This window comes from Tyto alba, unplaced genomic scaffold (assembly GCF_018691265.1).
Source record: "Tyto alba isolate M040663 unplaced genomic scaffold, T.alba_DEE_v4.0 Super-Scaffold_1, whole genome shotgun sequence".
In the NCBI taxonomy this organism is placed as follows: Eukaryota; Metazoa; Chordata; class Aves; order Strigiformes; family Tytonidae; genus Tyto; species Tyto alba.
In genome coordinates, this window is record NW_024881261.1 from 38,573,158 (window position 1) to 38,588,570 (window position 15,413).

At 48.4% G+C, this 15,413-nt stretch overlaps 1 protein-coding gene across 7 annotated transcripts in view; it reads right to left on the reverse strand.

The window, feature by feature from the left end:
• Window positions 1-590: 590 nt before the first annotated feature.
• TUBGCP2 (tubulin gamma complex associated protein 2) overlaps window positions 591-15,413 on the reverse strand; it is a 38,159-nt gene continuing 23,336 nt past the window's right edge. For 5 of the 7 annotated variants that reach the window (XM_032986669.2, XM_042791069.1, XM_042791072.1 and 2 more), the window contains 5 exons: window positions 15,131-15,251; window positions 10,477-10,620; window positions 9,733-9,861; window positions 8,690-8,853; window positions 1,797-2,140 (listed from right to left, as the gene is read on the reverse strand). In XM_032986669.2, coding sequence (XP_032842560.1) covers window positions 2,035-2,140; window positions 8,690-8,853; window positions 9,733-9,861; window positions 10,477-10,620; window positions 15,131-15,251 — 664 coding nt within the window. In that variant the 3' untranslated portion in view covers window positions 1,797-2,034. Of the gene's footprint in view, window positions 1,323-1,796; window positions 2,141-4,199; window positions 5,455-8,689; window positions 8,854-9,732; window positions 9,862-10,476; window positions 10,621-15,130; window positions 15,252-15,413 lie in introns of those variants that run through there. The other 2 variants (XR_004406189.2, XM_032986667.2) reach the window with 2 other exon arrangements.

Consider the following 15,413-nt stretch of genomic DNA (forward strand, 5'->3'; position numbering starts at 1 on the left):
ATTTAACTTTTGCATTTAATGAAAGGAAGGGGGGTCAGCCACGGAATTCAGCTGTTGCAGAGCTCCATCACCAGGGACAAGCTTCCTTCAAAATGGCACAGAAACCACCGCTCCAGTGTCTTCCCTCTTTCTCTCCATAGCTTTTCTGTAATTCCCTCCTAAATAGATGAGTTTATTAAAAAAAAAAAAATATATATATATCTATATATATAAAATATTAAAGCTCCATGCTTTCACCCTCAACACTCCTATTTGTGTCTGGTTGTAAGTAGCTAAAAAATCTCCAGTAGAGCTGTCCCCACGACAGTGGCAACCCTTGCAAGGCGTGCAGATCCGAGCTGACCCTGAAGCAGCTACGGGCCAACGCGTGGCCTGTGAAGCACAGCAAATAACCCGGCTCGCCAGGGAGCCGTGGAAGAAAACTGCAGCTCTGGGCAAGGAGGTGCCGGGCTGGCGTGCCATGGGATGCGGGGCTGCTGGGGCCAGACACGGGACCTTTTCTTGCCCGTCTGCAAGGAAGGGAGCCCCACCTCCCGGAGGAGGGGTGCCTTCCCCCCGCGGAAAGCTGCGAGGGGGCTGCACGTAACCGTCTGCATCTGTGAGCATGCAGGTGTGAGCGGGGCTTCTTGGGCTTACTCACAGGCAGGTGCTTAGAAACGCGCTGCTGGTTTTAAAAATTAACATTTCAGAAATATCTACTGCCGCCAAGACTCAACGCTTGCTGGTTAATTACGTGTTACTAATCTATAAACGGCTCCGATCTTGATTTAATTTAAATTGCACGAACAGGGTTTTTCCTGCAACGGCCACCGCGCTGCTCGTCGGTGTAAAAAACGTGTTTGATCAGCAGTGACGCAGTGAGGTGCCGGGGCAGACTTTCAGGCCTGAGATGTTGGGCACCGGGAGGCAAGCAAAAGTTCCTCCGGGGGCCCGGGACCCTCTGCCTCTCCACCCTGAGCTCGAGGAAGAGGCTGACAGGTCTGTAGATCCACAGGAGCTTAACGGAACTGGCCGGTCAACTTCTCCAGGCCTTGCTGGACTGAGAGGCCACGCTGGTGGAGGGAACAGGAAACTTTCCCATGAACCGCTCAAGTCCTTTCCCTCAAGAGCCAGATGATGCTGGCTGAGGTCTCTATCCTCAACCTCAACCTCCAGATGAAGGAATTCAGTCCTCTCGACCAAGGAATTCAGTCCTCCAGCCCCAGGACTGGTGGTCTCCATCCTCCCCTTGGGACTCTCCCCTCTGTCAAGCTGGAGGACCAGCTTTAGGCCACCAGAGCAAAGAGGACCCGGCTCTTCCCTCTAACACGCTCCAGGAGGTCCTGGCAAAGGAGGAGGTGAGAGAGAGGAAGGGCAGGTCATTAACAGGAGCTCTCAGCCCTCTATCCACAGCACCCACATATCCCCTCAGGTTCACAAAATCGCCACTGAGGTCTCTGGCACGTCTCCTGCTCACCACTTGTGGCCTGCGAGACGCTTTTCTTCTCTTCCACCCCCTACCACACCCGCTCCCAAAGTGGCTCAAGCAATTTTTGTGGCTACACGACCCTGCAAGATACTCTGCAAGTCCTCTGCTGAGGACTCGGCCAATATGATACAAACCTCATGATGTTGGCGGCTCATCGGCGCTGGACCCCAATCTCATCGGTTAGAGCAGCAACCTGCTGATGGGGCTCTCCTCCCCGAATAATGCCGCACGGCAGCCGAGCAAGATCTCTGTGAGCTGGCCAAAATTTAGTCCCCCGAAAGACTAATTTGCACCCTGGGTTCTGCTAAGAGAAAAATTAACCCTGATATTTTTTTTTTTTTTTAATGTTGTTTAATTTATTTCACAACACACAAACACATCGTTTTACAATGTAGTAAAAAAAAAAAAAAAAAAAGAGGACTTAATAAAAGCCTCTCAGAAGAGAAAATGCATGACATACATTTCACTAATATTCCCCTGTCTCTCTGGGACACCCTCCTGGTTCATTTCCAGCTCGTGCTGCCGGTGCAGAGCTCGAGGGGGCTGGTGCTGAGCGGGCGGGGGCTTCACTGGGCAGGCACGGCCAGGCGGGGAAGCAGGGGAGCTGCCTTCTGGCTGCGCTCGGCAGACATGTGCTCCAAACGCTCTGTGTAGAACCCGTTGAAGTCCAACCTGAGAGACAAAGGAACCCAGAGGTTTCGGCAGCCCAGCCGGCGGAGTGGCACGCAGCGACAAGGGGCTCACCGAGGCAGCAAGGGGGGGGGGATCCAAAAGAAACCTGAAACTCTTCCACGGGGCCAGGCAAATTTCAGGTTGAAGCGAGGGGTGTGAAGCAAAGCGAAGCACGTCCCGCCCCGGGAGGAAGCTCGCCTGGGCAGCCAGAGGCACAGAGCTCTCTCAAGCAGCCGTGCTCTCCCCGGCCCCAGCCTTCCTCCTGCCCAGCCGTGGCCCTTGGAGGAGAAACCTCTCCCAGGGCATCAGCAGAACGTGGTCACACCACGGCGGGCTCTGGACCTGACACACACACACACACACACACACACCGCCCACGGGGGATGCTGCGGCGGCTCGTTGCAGAGCCCGAGGAGGGGGGACACGTCGGTGCCCGTGCCCACGGGCGCTGCTGGTGGGTGACACCTCCTCGGTGTCCGCCCGTTGGCAACAGGCTAACACTTCACCCGTTCTTTACAGGTGTAGAAAATACATCAGGAAGGACCAGTCGCTGGTCAGCTGCTTCTCCAGAGCTCGATCACACGACCCTGGAGACGCGCCGCTCGGGGACAAGGGGTGAGGGCTCCTCAGTCTCCGCACCTCCCCGGCCGCTTTTCACCACTCCTTAATACCCGAGTTCACCACCATCCAACTCCAGCATTAATACACGTATGAAACCCACCATACTACCCAGTGCAACGACCAGGGAACGTTGCAGTTTCCATCACCACTGCCTCCCCGTTAACACCAGTGCGCGTCAAACAGATCCGCCGTTCCAGAAGACGAGGGAAGCGGTTGGGAGATGCTCAGCCAAGAATCACAAGTATTGCTGATACCTGCAAACGCCCCTCCAGAGCGGGCAACCTCGGCAAGATCCTAAAACCTGCCTCCTTGATGATCCAAAAATGATGCCACAAAACCACCCAGCTCCACGCCTGCTGTGACCTTCCTTAGGCAGACAGGTCTCTGCACCACCAAGCCAACTAAGACACGTGCAGCTCTTGAAAGCATGTGCCCTGGCACACTAAGCTGTAGATCGATATAAGCCTGTGAATCACACCAAAGTTACTCTCTTCATTTCTCAAATTAAGCTGCTCCGATGCTAAATGAATGGGCACAATATTTGAGCTTCATGTTGCTTAACAACCTTACACAAACGGCAACAAATTGTTCCTTGACATTTTTTGGTGACTGCAGAAAACAGAGCCTCGACAGATGGGATTTATCTGTTGCTCTCTCCTGGTTTAAAAGCTTACATCTCTCTCGTCCTTTAAGTGCTGTGCAAAGGAAACCTGACACTGAGTCAGGCATATTGACCAAACTTTGGTTCAAATACAAGGCCGGGGCTTGCGCACGCCCTTGCTTTGAGGATCTGTTCCACTTCTCAAGCTGCTTTATTCCAAACTTCTGGAATTTCAGATTTTGATTTGTTCCCCTTTCAGCTACGTTTTTAGGGTTAAATGATCTCTGATAACTATCGCCTAAGAATTTGCATGGTGCTTCCCCAAACCGCTTACACTTCAGTTTCTTGTTCTGTGGCTGGAACTTTTAACCACTGCGGTTTGCGTCACTTCACGTGTCCTACCGCTCTTACTCAAAGCTCCGTCAGGGCCGTTTCCTCCAAACTGGCAGGGGAAGAACATCCCATGAACGCTGACAGCGCTTGATGGGTAAGATGGCTAAGCCTCTGGAATTGAGCAATCCTTCTGACAAAGTCCTCTACGCCATCACTCTTCCCCTTTTCACTACTGGGATGCGAAGCAGTGACTCTGGAGGTTTTCTGCAGCTGCCCCCCCCCTCTGTCAGCACTGCTACTGGTGAGGCCAAGGCCCCCGAGCAGGACTTCGGCACGCTGAAGAGGTGAGTTATGCGTGAGCTTCCCCACTTTGAAGGAAACCCTCCAGATCTCCATCCTCTCTTGTCTGGTGCTACAAATATGATGGCTATGCCTCAGTTACTCAGTACTGTAAACTGAGGAAATATTAACCAGGGCCAAATAAGTAAAAGCACAGTACCAGAATTATGAATAAGAGGGGTATTTTGTTATCCATCTTACATGTTGACTATCAACCTTGAAAGCAGTCATATAAAAAGGTTATAAATTATAAGAAAACAAAGTTATGTCTCATAAACTCTTCAGTGTCTCTGTCAAATATGTTATTTCAGACAGTAACCATCTCCGCTCTGGTTCTTGGATTCCGGTTGCCATAGAGTCCAGGACTCGATCCAATAATCTCTACAGGCTGAATGAGAGCTAAATATCACGTCTGGACATCCATCGGGGGGCTTCCACTCTTGAAAACATTACTGAGCAGCCTGTAGAAGTGGAAGGACATGTTCTGTTAACGTGCAGCGCTTCAGTTAAGGGAACGGGGACGAGGTCCAGCTACGTCCAGCGTCTCGGTGAAGGCCCACGTGGTCCCAGATGGTCCAGACTGGAGGACTTGATAGTGATGACAGTCCCGATGGCATAAAGAGCCAGTATTTCCTCTGCAGCCCTTGAACAGAACTGGGGCATGGAAATACCAGGGGACAAAGGACTCGAGACCCTCTTCTGAACAGCTGGTTGCAGCGTAGGTCACCATTCCCAATGCAAACCGCTAACGGAAGCGTTTTGTTTTCTCACAACCCGCCTGAATCACCATACTTCTCCTTTGTCCTGAAGCAGGAAGAACTCACTGTAAAAACCAACCTCTCCATATTTGGAAGAACTGGCTCCAGAGCTTCCACAGCTCAGGAGTCACCTCCTGCCACAGCTACCGCCCACGTGTGGTCTGTGAAACACAAAGGCAACCGGTGGAGGATAGCTCCTGGCCACCCACCACGGATTCAGTCGAACAAGATGCACCACCAGGCTCCACAGTGCAGCATCAGCTGGTCCCACCGTCCTGGTAGATGCAGAAAGTGGGCACAAGGGTGGGGAGGCAATGATAAGAGAGGTGAATCCCTGACCCTAAGTGCAGGAGCAGTGCTGGAAGGAGGACGTCAGCCGAGTTACTGTCAGAAAAGGCCTTACAGCAGTGCCTGGCATCGCACGTGATAAAATGTGATGGAAGGCTGCAGGACTTCTGCTGTTGCATGACGTAAAGACTGGTAGAGGACTCGAGGTTGTTGACGTCTTGAGTAAGCCGAGAGCCAACTCCAGCCAATCCCACCAATGGGGAAATCTTCACATGTTCTTTGCAAGGCTCGAGGACTACGGGGTCATGACATTCTTCTGTTAAAAGAGCAGGCGACTTGGTCTTCAACACTGCGTTGGCCATGCCCTGCGTGACCTGCAATGACATCCAAGCAGCTGGATCATGGAGTTAGTTACCGTTAAGATCTCCCGCATGGAGATCCTAAAAAAGTCCGTCTGTTAGAACTCGTACTGGTAATGATAAAAATGTAAGTGCTTGATAAAGAAGGAGGCAGAACTGGATCACTGAGGAGGAGTAAATGTTCTTGCCTGGATGACTCAGCTGCTTGTGGTCTCGATCCCTGATTCCTGCCTGACTCTGGATGTTAGTGTGACACCTAGGAGTGATGGCAGCGAGGGGAGCACAGAGCTTAATCCCTTTGGTCTGTCAATTTTACTACAGAGAGATCCTCCCTTCAATCTCTGACAGTCCAATTAGGATAAACAGTGACGCCCAGGCAGGTGAAGATTGACATAAAACGTCCAAAAGGCCTCGATAAGATGCACCATCATTTCCTACAATGATTTGCAGAGATTTAGCTGTCCTGGCTAGTGCTGAAAGGAACAGGGGGGCCTCCAGTCACAGCCACAAAAAAAAGCCTCTGAAGAATTTCCAAGATGAGGAGGAGACCTCAGACTCTGGTCACTTCAGAGATGGAGTGAATCAGAATTATTAGGACTGTGGAGAAGGAGTCCCCACCTACCTTCCCATTGCAGGGACTGAGCACTGACCGGTAAGGGCAGCCCTGGTGGTAGGAAGGTAAGCTCCTATCCTGACAGGGGATGGAAGCAGGAGAATTCAGAGCACTAAGCAGTCCTGTGGCACTGCATTTCCTTTTCAGGTGCCCGTGAGTATCCCTGTCCTCCTTAAATAAGGAATGCAATCCTACAAGGAAGAAGACAAGACATGTAGTTCTGTACAGCGCTGTGGGAGCTGGTGGGCTAGACTCTGCTCCTGGAAGTAACCGTGGTATAGCAGGGATGGCAGGTTTTAGGCTTCAACCTTGGCCTCAGCTGTGTGACCACATCCCATCCAGAGCAGCAGATGCTAACACAGTAGGTCAGGGGCTGTGTAAATGCATGGTAGTTGCTGGTCAGGAAGTTCTCAGAAGTAAAGGACAACTGGAAGCTCAGTCTCCTGCTGGAATACTTCAGTAAAACAGTGTTTGCAAAGGTTGGTACCAGGAATCCTGACACAGCCCTGTCAGATGCTGCTAGAACAGGACAAGCAAAGCTTCAAGAGATAATGCATGAGGAGGGGACAACAACCTGCTTCAAAAAAAAGCATTCCTGAAACATTTTCTCTCTCTGTTTCCAGGTGTAGCACATCTCAACAGAGGTGTAAGGATTATCAGGCAGACATAAAAGACTTCTGGTACAGAAGGGCAGCAAACAGAACTTAACGGTTGCCGGTTAATGTTCATACGGATTTCCTGAAGATTAAGTTAAAGGATGAGAATGACCAACAAAAAGTACAGTTCACAAAGACCAAACAAAGCAGAGGAGCAATGAGACTACACTTAAATGAAACAAAAAAGAGAACAAAGCACAGTTAGGAGAAAGCTCAAAGTATCCTTTAGTCCTATGTGGTTAAAAAGAACTAAATAAGGATCTACTCTGATCTGTACTAAATATCAAAGGGGTTGGGGCACGAATGCCTACAGCACCAAGGGAAGAAACAAAATATATGTACTTAACCAGTTATCAGGCACATGTATGAACAAAACTACACATCACTGACAACTGATTCTAGCATATCTACCACTGAAAAGCATGACAACTTTAGATGAAAAACATTCTTCAAAGTAGGGAGTACTCCTTAGTAAACCAAGGGCTTTCCTCAGAAAGACGAAAGGAAACACTCAACACCTAAAATGACCTTAATTTCTGGCTAGTTCTGCCAGAGCTGTTTACAATTGCTTACACATGAAAATAAGGCTACCCACCATCTTACAGACAGCGTGAAGAAACGAATGGATGTTTAGGATGGCTTTGATTTCTGTGCTCTAGCTGACAGAAGCAACAAAGCAGGTAATTCTCTGGTGTTCTCGGCTCACACGCACCGTCACAGTGCAAATGTGTCCATTAGGCTTAGAAACACAGAACAAGCACTTCAAAAAAGTGTCGGTGTTGAAATATTGTACGTTCATGAAAGTCCTAGCCTCTTAAAATTATGCCTGTATGCAACATATACATCCTGCCTCTTCACCGGAAAAAACAAGTCACTGTAAAAATGAGCTGGTTTTCGTACGTGCCTAACAGTCTGCAAGCAGCATTTCTGGAGTGTCACAGCCTCCACCAGGTGTGAGGCGGCTGGCGACCAGCAGCTCTTACACGTGACTTCCACCAAGGTGACCCTCTGAATTCAGAGATGTCAACCCCTGACCCTCACTTGCCTTCTTATTCTGCGGTTACACGCACGCCTCAGCTGAACATTACAACCCGCAGGCTGCTTAGGTTTCACGGCTGCTTAACTCCTGAAACACACATTCCAGTCGCAGACACCACAAGCTGCTCCCAGCAGCAAACTCCATACTTGCAGTTATCTCTGTGTTGCTCCTAAAGCACTGGTAGCAGGATCAGAGTGAGAAGCATTCCGCTTGCACGGCACATGTGCTCAACTCAAGGTGATGCCCCTAGGGCTTTATCTGTGGTTCTTCAAAGCTGGAAGTACCAGGGCAGGCCCCTCCACGCTACACCAACCTGCTACACAGATCTTAAAAAGCCCAGCAACACCAACGTGTATGACTCTTGTAGCAAAAACAAATGATAACCTTTCCGAAGAAGGCCTTGTGCATCTCACTTTATTGAAAAAGAAACACAGAGGTTATAAACCTAGCAGCAAAGCCTAGATCTCCTTCTCCCTCTCTCTCTCTCCCTCTTCCTGCTGCGTATCTCACGTACCTGGCTTCTAGGTATTGCTGGAGGAATTTTGCTTTCTAAAAAGCTAGTAAGTAGTGATGAGGCCACAATAAAAACATATTAAGGGATGCTTATTTAAATAAACACCAGATGTGAACTTAAAACGAAATAGCCACTTATGACCAATCCCTTGCATGGTTTTCTCATCTTGGAATACTTACACTGTGTTCAGGAATCAGCTCATTCACTGTCTACACAGTGAGACAATTCTCAAGAAAACTAACACTTGCGTTACATTTACAACGTTTACAGACAAATTTCACATAATTCAAAGGAACGTGTTGTTTTTTCTAAAGCCTCAGGTTGAAATGCAAAGCAGTATTTCTTCTGATTTCACTGCTTTCATTGACAGGGCAATTATTCTTCCTGAGCTGAATTTGGGAACCGCAGAGAGAAAACTACTGGCTCACCTGTAGATGATGTTGAGCATGCTGTGCTCACAGTCGTTGGTGCTGTAAACGCTCAGTTTGTCCAAAAGGTCCAGCAGATGTGTTGAGAAATTGCTATCAAACTTGTTCATCGTTGCTTCGAAGCCAGATGTCAGGTGGAGGTTGTCAGCATGCTCTGCTAAAAGCTACCAAAACAAAGGCTTAGTGGCCCCATGTGTTTGCTGATTCACACTTGCCAAAGAGATGCAATTATTCCTTCCCTACTTCCTAACCTGCTCAGAAATACTGCCATAAAACTTAACAGTCGCTCAGCCACTAAAATAAATCTTTCAGAACAGTTGCAAGGTCCTTGGTAGTTAAAACCAGGCTATGCCTATCTGGGAGAACCCCAGAGTAGATCCCAGTAGAGCTAGCCTAAAATTTATGCTGTCGTTATTTATTTTCAAGCAGGAGGAAAAGCCAGTAAGCAGAAAGTGAGTGTTGTCTAAGCCAGGCTGTAACCTCCGGAGCACTCTGACTGCCCTGAAGCGTGATGGACCCTGCCAGCTGTGTGCCAGAAAGGGGCTTTGAGCGGGACAGGAGGCAGCCTGCTAACCACAGAGCATGCCAAACAAATCACAGTACGTGTGCATCTGGATAGAGAAACATGGACAAGACAAACAGCCCAGATACTGAAGGGATGGGTTGCAGAGAGTCACACCCAACAGTTTATTGGCTCGCCCTTCACAAAGTGCTAGTTCTGGAAATAATAAAGTTCTTAAGTTGCAGAAAGGCTGTATGTGGGTACCCACTGCGCAGCTAAAAATACAACTAAGAACTTAAAAACAAGCGCAGGGGCAGCTGGGGGAGGCAGGGTCTTCAAAGCAGACTCTGGGAACACCATCAGTGCTCCCCACCGCCCTCGAAAATGCCCACAGTTCTGCAAAGACTCCGCTTTGGGGGCCAGAGGTGCTCCAGAAACTAGGAAGGTCTATCTGCAAGAGGTGGGAGAGGCACCCTGACTAGACTGCAGCCCAGGCAGCAAGCAAAGAGGCAAGGGCTCAGCTGCCCATCCCAGGTCCCACCTTGTTAGTCAGCTGCTTCTTGGCAGTCTCCTCGGCACGCTCCTCCTCTGTTGGTGGCCCCAGCATTGTGCCGTGCTCTAAGGTGAGGCGGTCCATCTCATTATCCAGCTTCATGCTCTGGGTGAACCTCTTGGAAGGGCAAGAGGGTTGGGGAAATGGTTAGATCCCATTTTTTTCAATTATGACAAAGCACGAGGCTGACTCAGTTCTGCTAGTCCTGCAGCTAACTAACCCCCATGAAAGCTAACTCTGAGATTAAATACACGATATCAGTACACAAAGCTCCCCACAAAGCCAAAGGAAGGTGTTTTTTTTTTTTAAAGCTACGTGTTCCCCGAGTTGCTGGCTAAAGTGTGCCCACGGAGATCACTTTCCATGGGTCCCATCACCAGTCCTTGCCTGACCCTTGAAAGAACACGCTAAAAACTACAGAACCCTACAACTTACACCTCAAATTCTGCTGCAGGACTGGCTGAAGAGAGGCAATTCGGTTCATATGAACCTGATCCCAACACCGAAAAAGAAGAGCATAGAGAATTTTGTGGAGGGAGAAGCCACAGAAACGATTTGGGAGAAAGGATGAGGGTCTGAGCAGTCAGGCTCTAAAGGCTGCTGGAGGGAGGAACAGAGGCTCTTCCGCATACACGGGAGGACAAGAAGGGTCGAGTTGAAAAAAAGGGACTATTATAGCTGGCTGGCACCCAAAGCAGGTGGCCATGGTCAGCACGGAGAGGCTGTAAATACCTGCATGCAGTTTGTGAACATGACACAGACAGACATCAGCTTGGAGAAGATCTTCAGCAGCTCTGGGTTGGTTAGCATGCAGTCCTTCAAGCAGTTATCCAGGAAGCTTGTGTGGTGGCTCAGGACATCATCAATATTAGATGCCTGTAACAGGATAGTACAATAATGAAAAAAAACCCCAGGACTGCTGTGCTGCACCGGACCAAAGCTCTGACCCAGCATCCTGCCTCTGGCAGTGACCTCTCAGACGTGATTTAGTGCATGCTGAGATGCCTCTCATGTACCTTCCAGCTCTGAGAGACATCCTGAGATGGAGACTGCATTGACACTACTGCATTCAACAGCCCTTCACAGGCTTTTTACTTTTGATTTGTTACATCACCTTCTCAACCTTTTCGGATGTTTTTTTTAATCACCCAAATCCTCCAGTGGAACGGAGGCTCAGGATGATTACCTGCTTTATGAACACGCACTTCCTTTGCTTTTAAATCTGCTTGTCATGCCCACTCCCACCTTCACCATCTCAGTAAAGTCAGCTATAATAAGTGGAAAGGAGAAAAAGAACCTTTAATGCCAATAAGTTTACGAGGCTTAAAACGTACAGGTTATTTAGCAACATGTGTTAGGAGCACGATAAAAACTGGGACATGCAGTGCTGCAAGGATTTTGTAAGATTTTTGTCCGGCTTTGTTACTTCAATGGGCTGTTTCAGTCTCGAGTTTTAAATGACAGATTAAAAACCCACTCTCACTCTGCACACTTATGGGATGTGCTGAAGCTGAGAACACAAGTCAAGCTTAGAAAAGAACCATAGGACTAAAATTGCTGAGGCATCCACACCGCTCCGTCAGGATCAATGCCAAATAAACAACCCCAGAACCATTTAAACAACTAGTAGAGAACAGGGACAACCAGCACTCTCCAATGCAATGAAGATGCTAGTTGTGTTGATGAAGACAATGTCGTGAAGATGAAGACACTAGTTATATTTTCAGGAACGATGAACCTTAACTTCAAGTGGAAATGCGCAGGAGAGAAGTCTGACAAATAAAAAAAAACAGCATAAAGCACTACATGAGACCACTGAGGATCATCCTTTTCTCTGTTAAAATGCAAATGAAAGGGAAAAAACTACCCCAGTTTGTAGGCTATGGAATTTGAAGAGCCAGTTTTGCATCCTCTGTTTGGAAATAAATTATGCTTTTATTTAAATCAAGGAAGATTTTACCCAGTAGCTGGGGATATGTCATCCCCGGTAAGCAGCTCTTTTGAAGGAACTGCATAACAAAGTGTTTGCTGAAACAGCTTCGTTTGCTGGCAGCGCTGAGATGTTCGACGCACAGGTGCCCAGAACACAACAAGGCCTAGAGCCAGGCTCTTCCTGTCCCAACACTTGGCAGAGCGCATGCTCCATCTCCCAGAGATTTAAAAGTACCTTGAAGTACGCTGATGAGGACAGGAGGCAAACGTACATTTGGATTATGTCTCCAAGACTTTGCTAACTCGCCAAAAAACTTCCTCGGTCTCAGGTGATGACTTGGGGACGTGTTCACATCATGGGCAGCTTTGAGCTGTTACTACTGCACTATTACTTGGAGAGGCCCTTCATGTACAGAGCAGCAGCAGAAATGCTCTACGAAACACTGCAGCAGCCCTCAAGGTTTCAGAATGAAGAAGTGTATGGTGAAGGCACGGAAAAATTTTCTTGCCATACAGCCATGGAAACACCTTTCCCCCGTGCCAGCGAAGTCCCTTTATACCTGCTATCTCAACATCTCTGGCGGGCTAAAGAGGCTCACAGATGTTCCATAGCATGGGAAAACTTCTGCCCACTTGGGCTATCAGAAGGGTTTGGTCTGTAGACATTTCTTGGGAATGGGCTCCTCTGAAAAACAGTATAAACTGGCAAATTTGTTTTTGGAACTGAAATAAAAATGCTTCAACACCTCTCTATGTCCGAAGGAGCAGAGAAACTCAATGGCTGAAAGCCAAAGCAGAGAGGGAGTCTTTGCAGAAACTCTGGAGTCAGGAGATCATCCCTTCTGACCAGGGGATGCTGTCACTACACACCACGTGCCTCCTGAGTTTAACAGTCCCTTCTATGACACCTGCAATCAGCAGAGACTGAAAGGAAGCACTACTTGAAATCAGTATGGAAGAACCTGGGATGGTGTGACTTGTTCAAGTGTTTCAACGCAAGTAAACTGAGTATGGTATTTTTGCAAACCTAAGCTTACAACAGAATTAGGAAGTACACTTCCCTCAGAGCATCCAGGAGATTGACATATAACCTCTTCTTTTCAAAAGTCCTTGCCGAGAATGTGCAGAGATGCTCACAGTCCTAGACCTCCCACCTCCTGCGAATTCTCCGGGAAAAAAGGATGACAGGGCATCAAAAAATGTTGGTTAGCTGACCCCAGAACACAGCAGAAACTAAGACAGGGTCAGTTGTTGAAGATTCACAAGGCTCACCAGAGAGCTACCAAGAGAGCTGCTGTGGCTGAATGCAGATTGCAGAAGGAGTGTTGAGCTGTTTGGTACAACAGATAAATGTTTTCCATGGTGTAAGAGGAAAACGATGTGCAACCCAGAAGCATCTGATCACAGGATGACTACCAGGGGGAAGAATATTAAGGTGATGAACATCTGCCTCCTGTTCCCTCACAGTAGCTGGGGCACCCTAACACCAGCCCCAACACAGCAGCACCATAGTGGGTAAGGAAGCTGAGAAGGACCGTGAAGAACACCATGTCCCTTGGGATAAGGAAAATTGCTACAGCCATCACAAAGGTTATGCTGCAAAATAAGCAAGCTCGAGGAATGCATGACTGATCGTCTGCTCTAATTAAACACAAGTTCACTGCCTGGCACAGCCCTTGCCTGTGCTGAGTGGCATATGCCAAGTCAACCATCACACAAAGCTCAGGGATAGCACTTCCTACGGACCTTTGCAGGTTGTCTCCTGGCGTGGAGGAGACGGCAGGAGGTCATATTCCCTCCCTTGGCAAAGCCCTCCACCGAACTTCATACCCTCAAGCGTTTTCACAGGTCTTCACGACAAACCCCAGCCCACGCAAGGCATCCCTGCAGCTTCATGTTATGAAAGCAGCCACAATATAGCCCTCCTCAGACTGCTGCAAACACTTGAAACTGGAAGAACGCAAAATGATTCTGTGTCAGGACCATGTGGGACCCAGTGGAGACACCTGCCATGTAACGTGGAGCAGCCAGCCTACGTCTCTGCCCTTGTTTTAGGCAGCAGTACAGAAGTAACCTAAGATGCCATCTCTGCTCTTTTTTTCCTCCCACAAAGCATTGTCTGTATGCCAGAAACTAGCAGAAGGACCACTGGTGTTGACAGGTGAGGCAACCAGTGCCCTGGCTCCAGCACATGTTCCTAGGGCATGAAGAAGCTGCTGGGCTGGGCCCAGGCTGACAGCAAGGAAGACAACACATATTTGCAGCATTGCTGCAGCTTTCACTAGATCTGTCAGTGCTCAGGCATCATCCTTTGCTTGTCTAATGAACCTCCACAGTGACTCTGTACGCCCCAGATCTTTACCACAGTTGGGTAAAAAAGGAAGGTAGAGAAGGGTTTGCTCTAGACAGAGCGAGAACAGCCTGTGATCTGCTGGTGACAGGTTTTTTTTTTCCTCTGCTGTTAAGGGTGGAGCCAACATATCTGACATGAATGAAACCAGATACGAGAAGACCTTCATGGGCTTCTTGAACAGCCTATTCTGAAAGGTAGGCTCTCAATGACTTCTCATTCTTGGTTTAAAACAGGCAGGTGGGACATTAGCTGAGAATGTGTTCCTCTCTGAGATGATAAAGGCATCTGACGTGCCCATCGGGAGATAAAAACTGATTCTTGCAGTTTTTGCTAGGGCAAAGAGTTGAGTTAACTTCTGGAGAAGTCACTGACTTGGATTAGCGAACCAGAAATATTCTGTAACACACCTGGAAAATCCCACAGCTCAAAACATCCCATTTCCGTGAAAGGAACCAAAATGATGCCAGGCATGCCTTGCCCAGATACCCCCCTCGTCAGGCACAAAGCCCAGTGGGATGTGAGCTTAGCCTCTCCCAGATACCACCGCAGTGGGAACGTTCTCCAGTCTTGCGCACCTGCGGTGGGAACACACATGTGGAATAGCCACCTGAATAGGGAAGGCCCTGTTTTATAACAGACAGTCCTAACACGCCAGTCCATGGCAGCCTCATGGAAGAGAGAGCACGTGCTTCGCTTTTAAGAGAACTCTTAAGTCAGCCAGGGAATCAACTGAAGATGTCTGGACCGGTTTATGATCTTTGCACTCTGCATCCTTCTTCCTTTTCCATTATTTTCTTTCTTCTGTGTACGGTGATGTCCAGCAGAACACCACCTTTACACAACAGGGTGCAGAGTGTGAGCTGGGCATAGGTGGGAGGGTGAAGCAGAGGAAAGGGATATAGGACTAATAAAGCAGAAAGGTGATTCAGAACAGCAGCACTCTTTGCAGTGTGGTAAGAACAACAGTTCCCAGATACTTAGGTGCCTCCAACAAAACATTTAATGGGCACCTGCAGTGAGTGAAATTAGGCATTTTTTCCTTGTATTAAATCTGTTAACTTAAGATTTCTGTTCCAGCTTCTCTCAAGCACACACACTCACCAACTTCAGGTTCTTCTCAAGAATGTGCCATGTTGGCTCCATCACTTCAAACATCATGTAATACTGGATATTCTGTACAAAATTCAGCATTCGCTGCCGCAGTGTGAAAGCACCAGCAAACCTAGAGGAGATATCACACCCACACAATTTAAGAGCTAGCAAATGCCATGGAGAACTATCACCAGACTTGCACAGTCAAGCAGAGCTAAATATTTCTGTCCTAGCAAATTCACTGCTGCAACGTGAAAGGGATTGTAAAGTTAATGCAAAGCATCTCTCACTA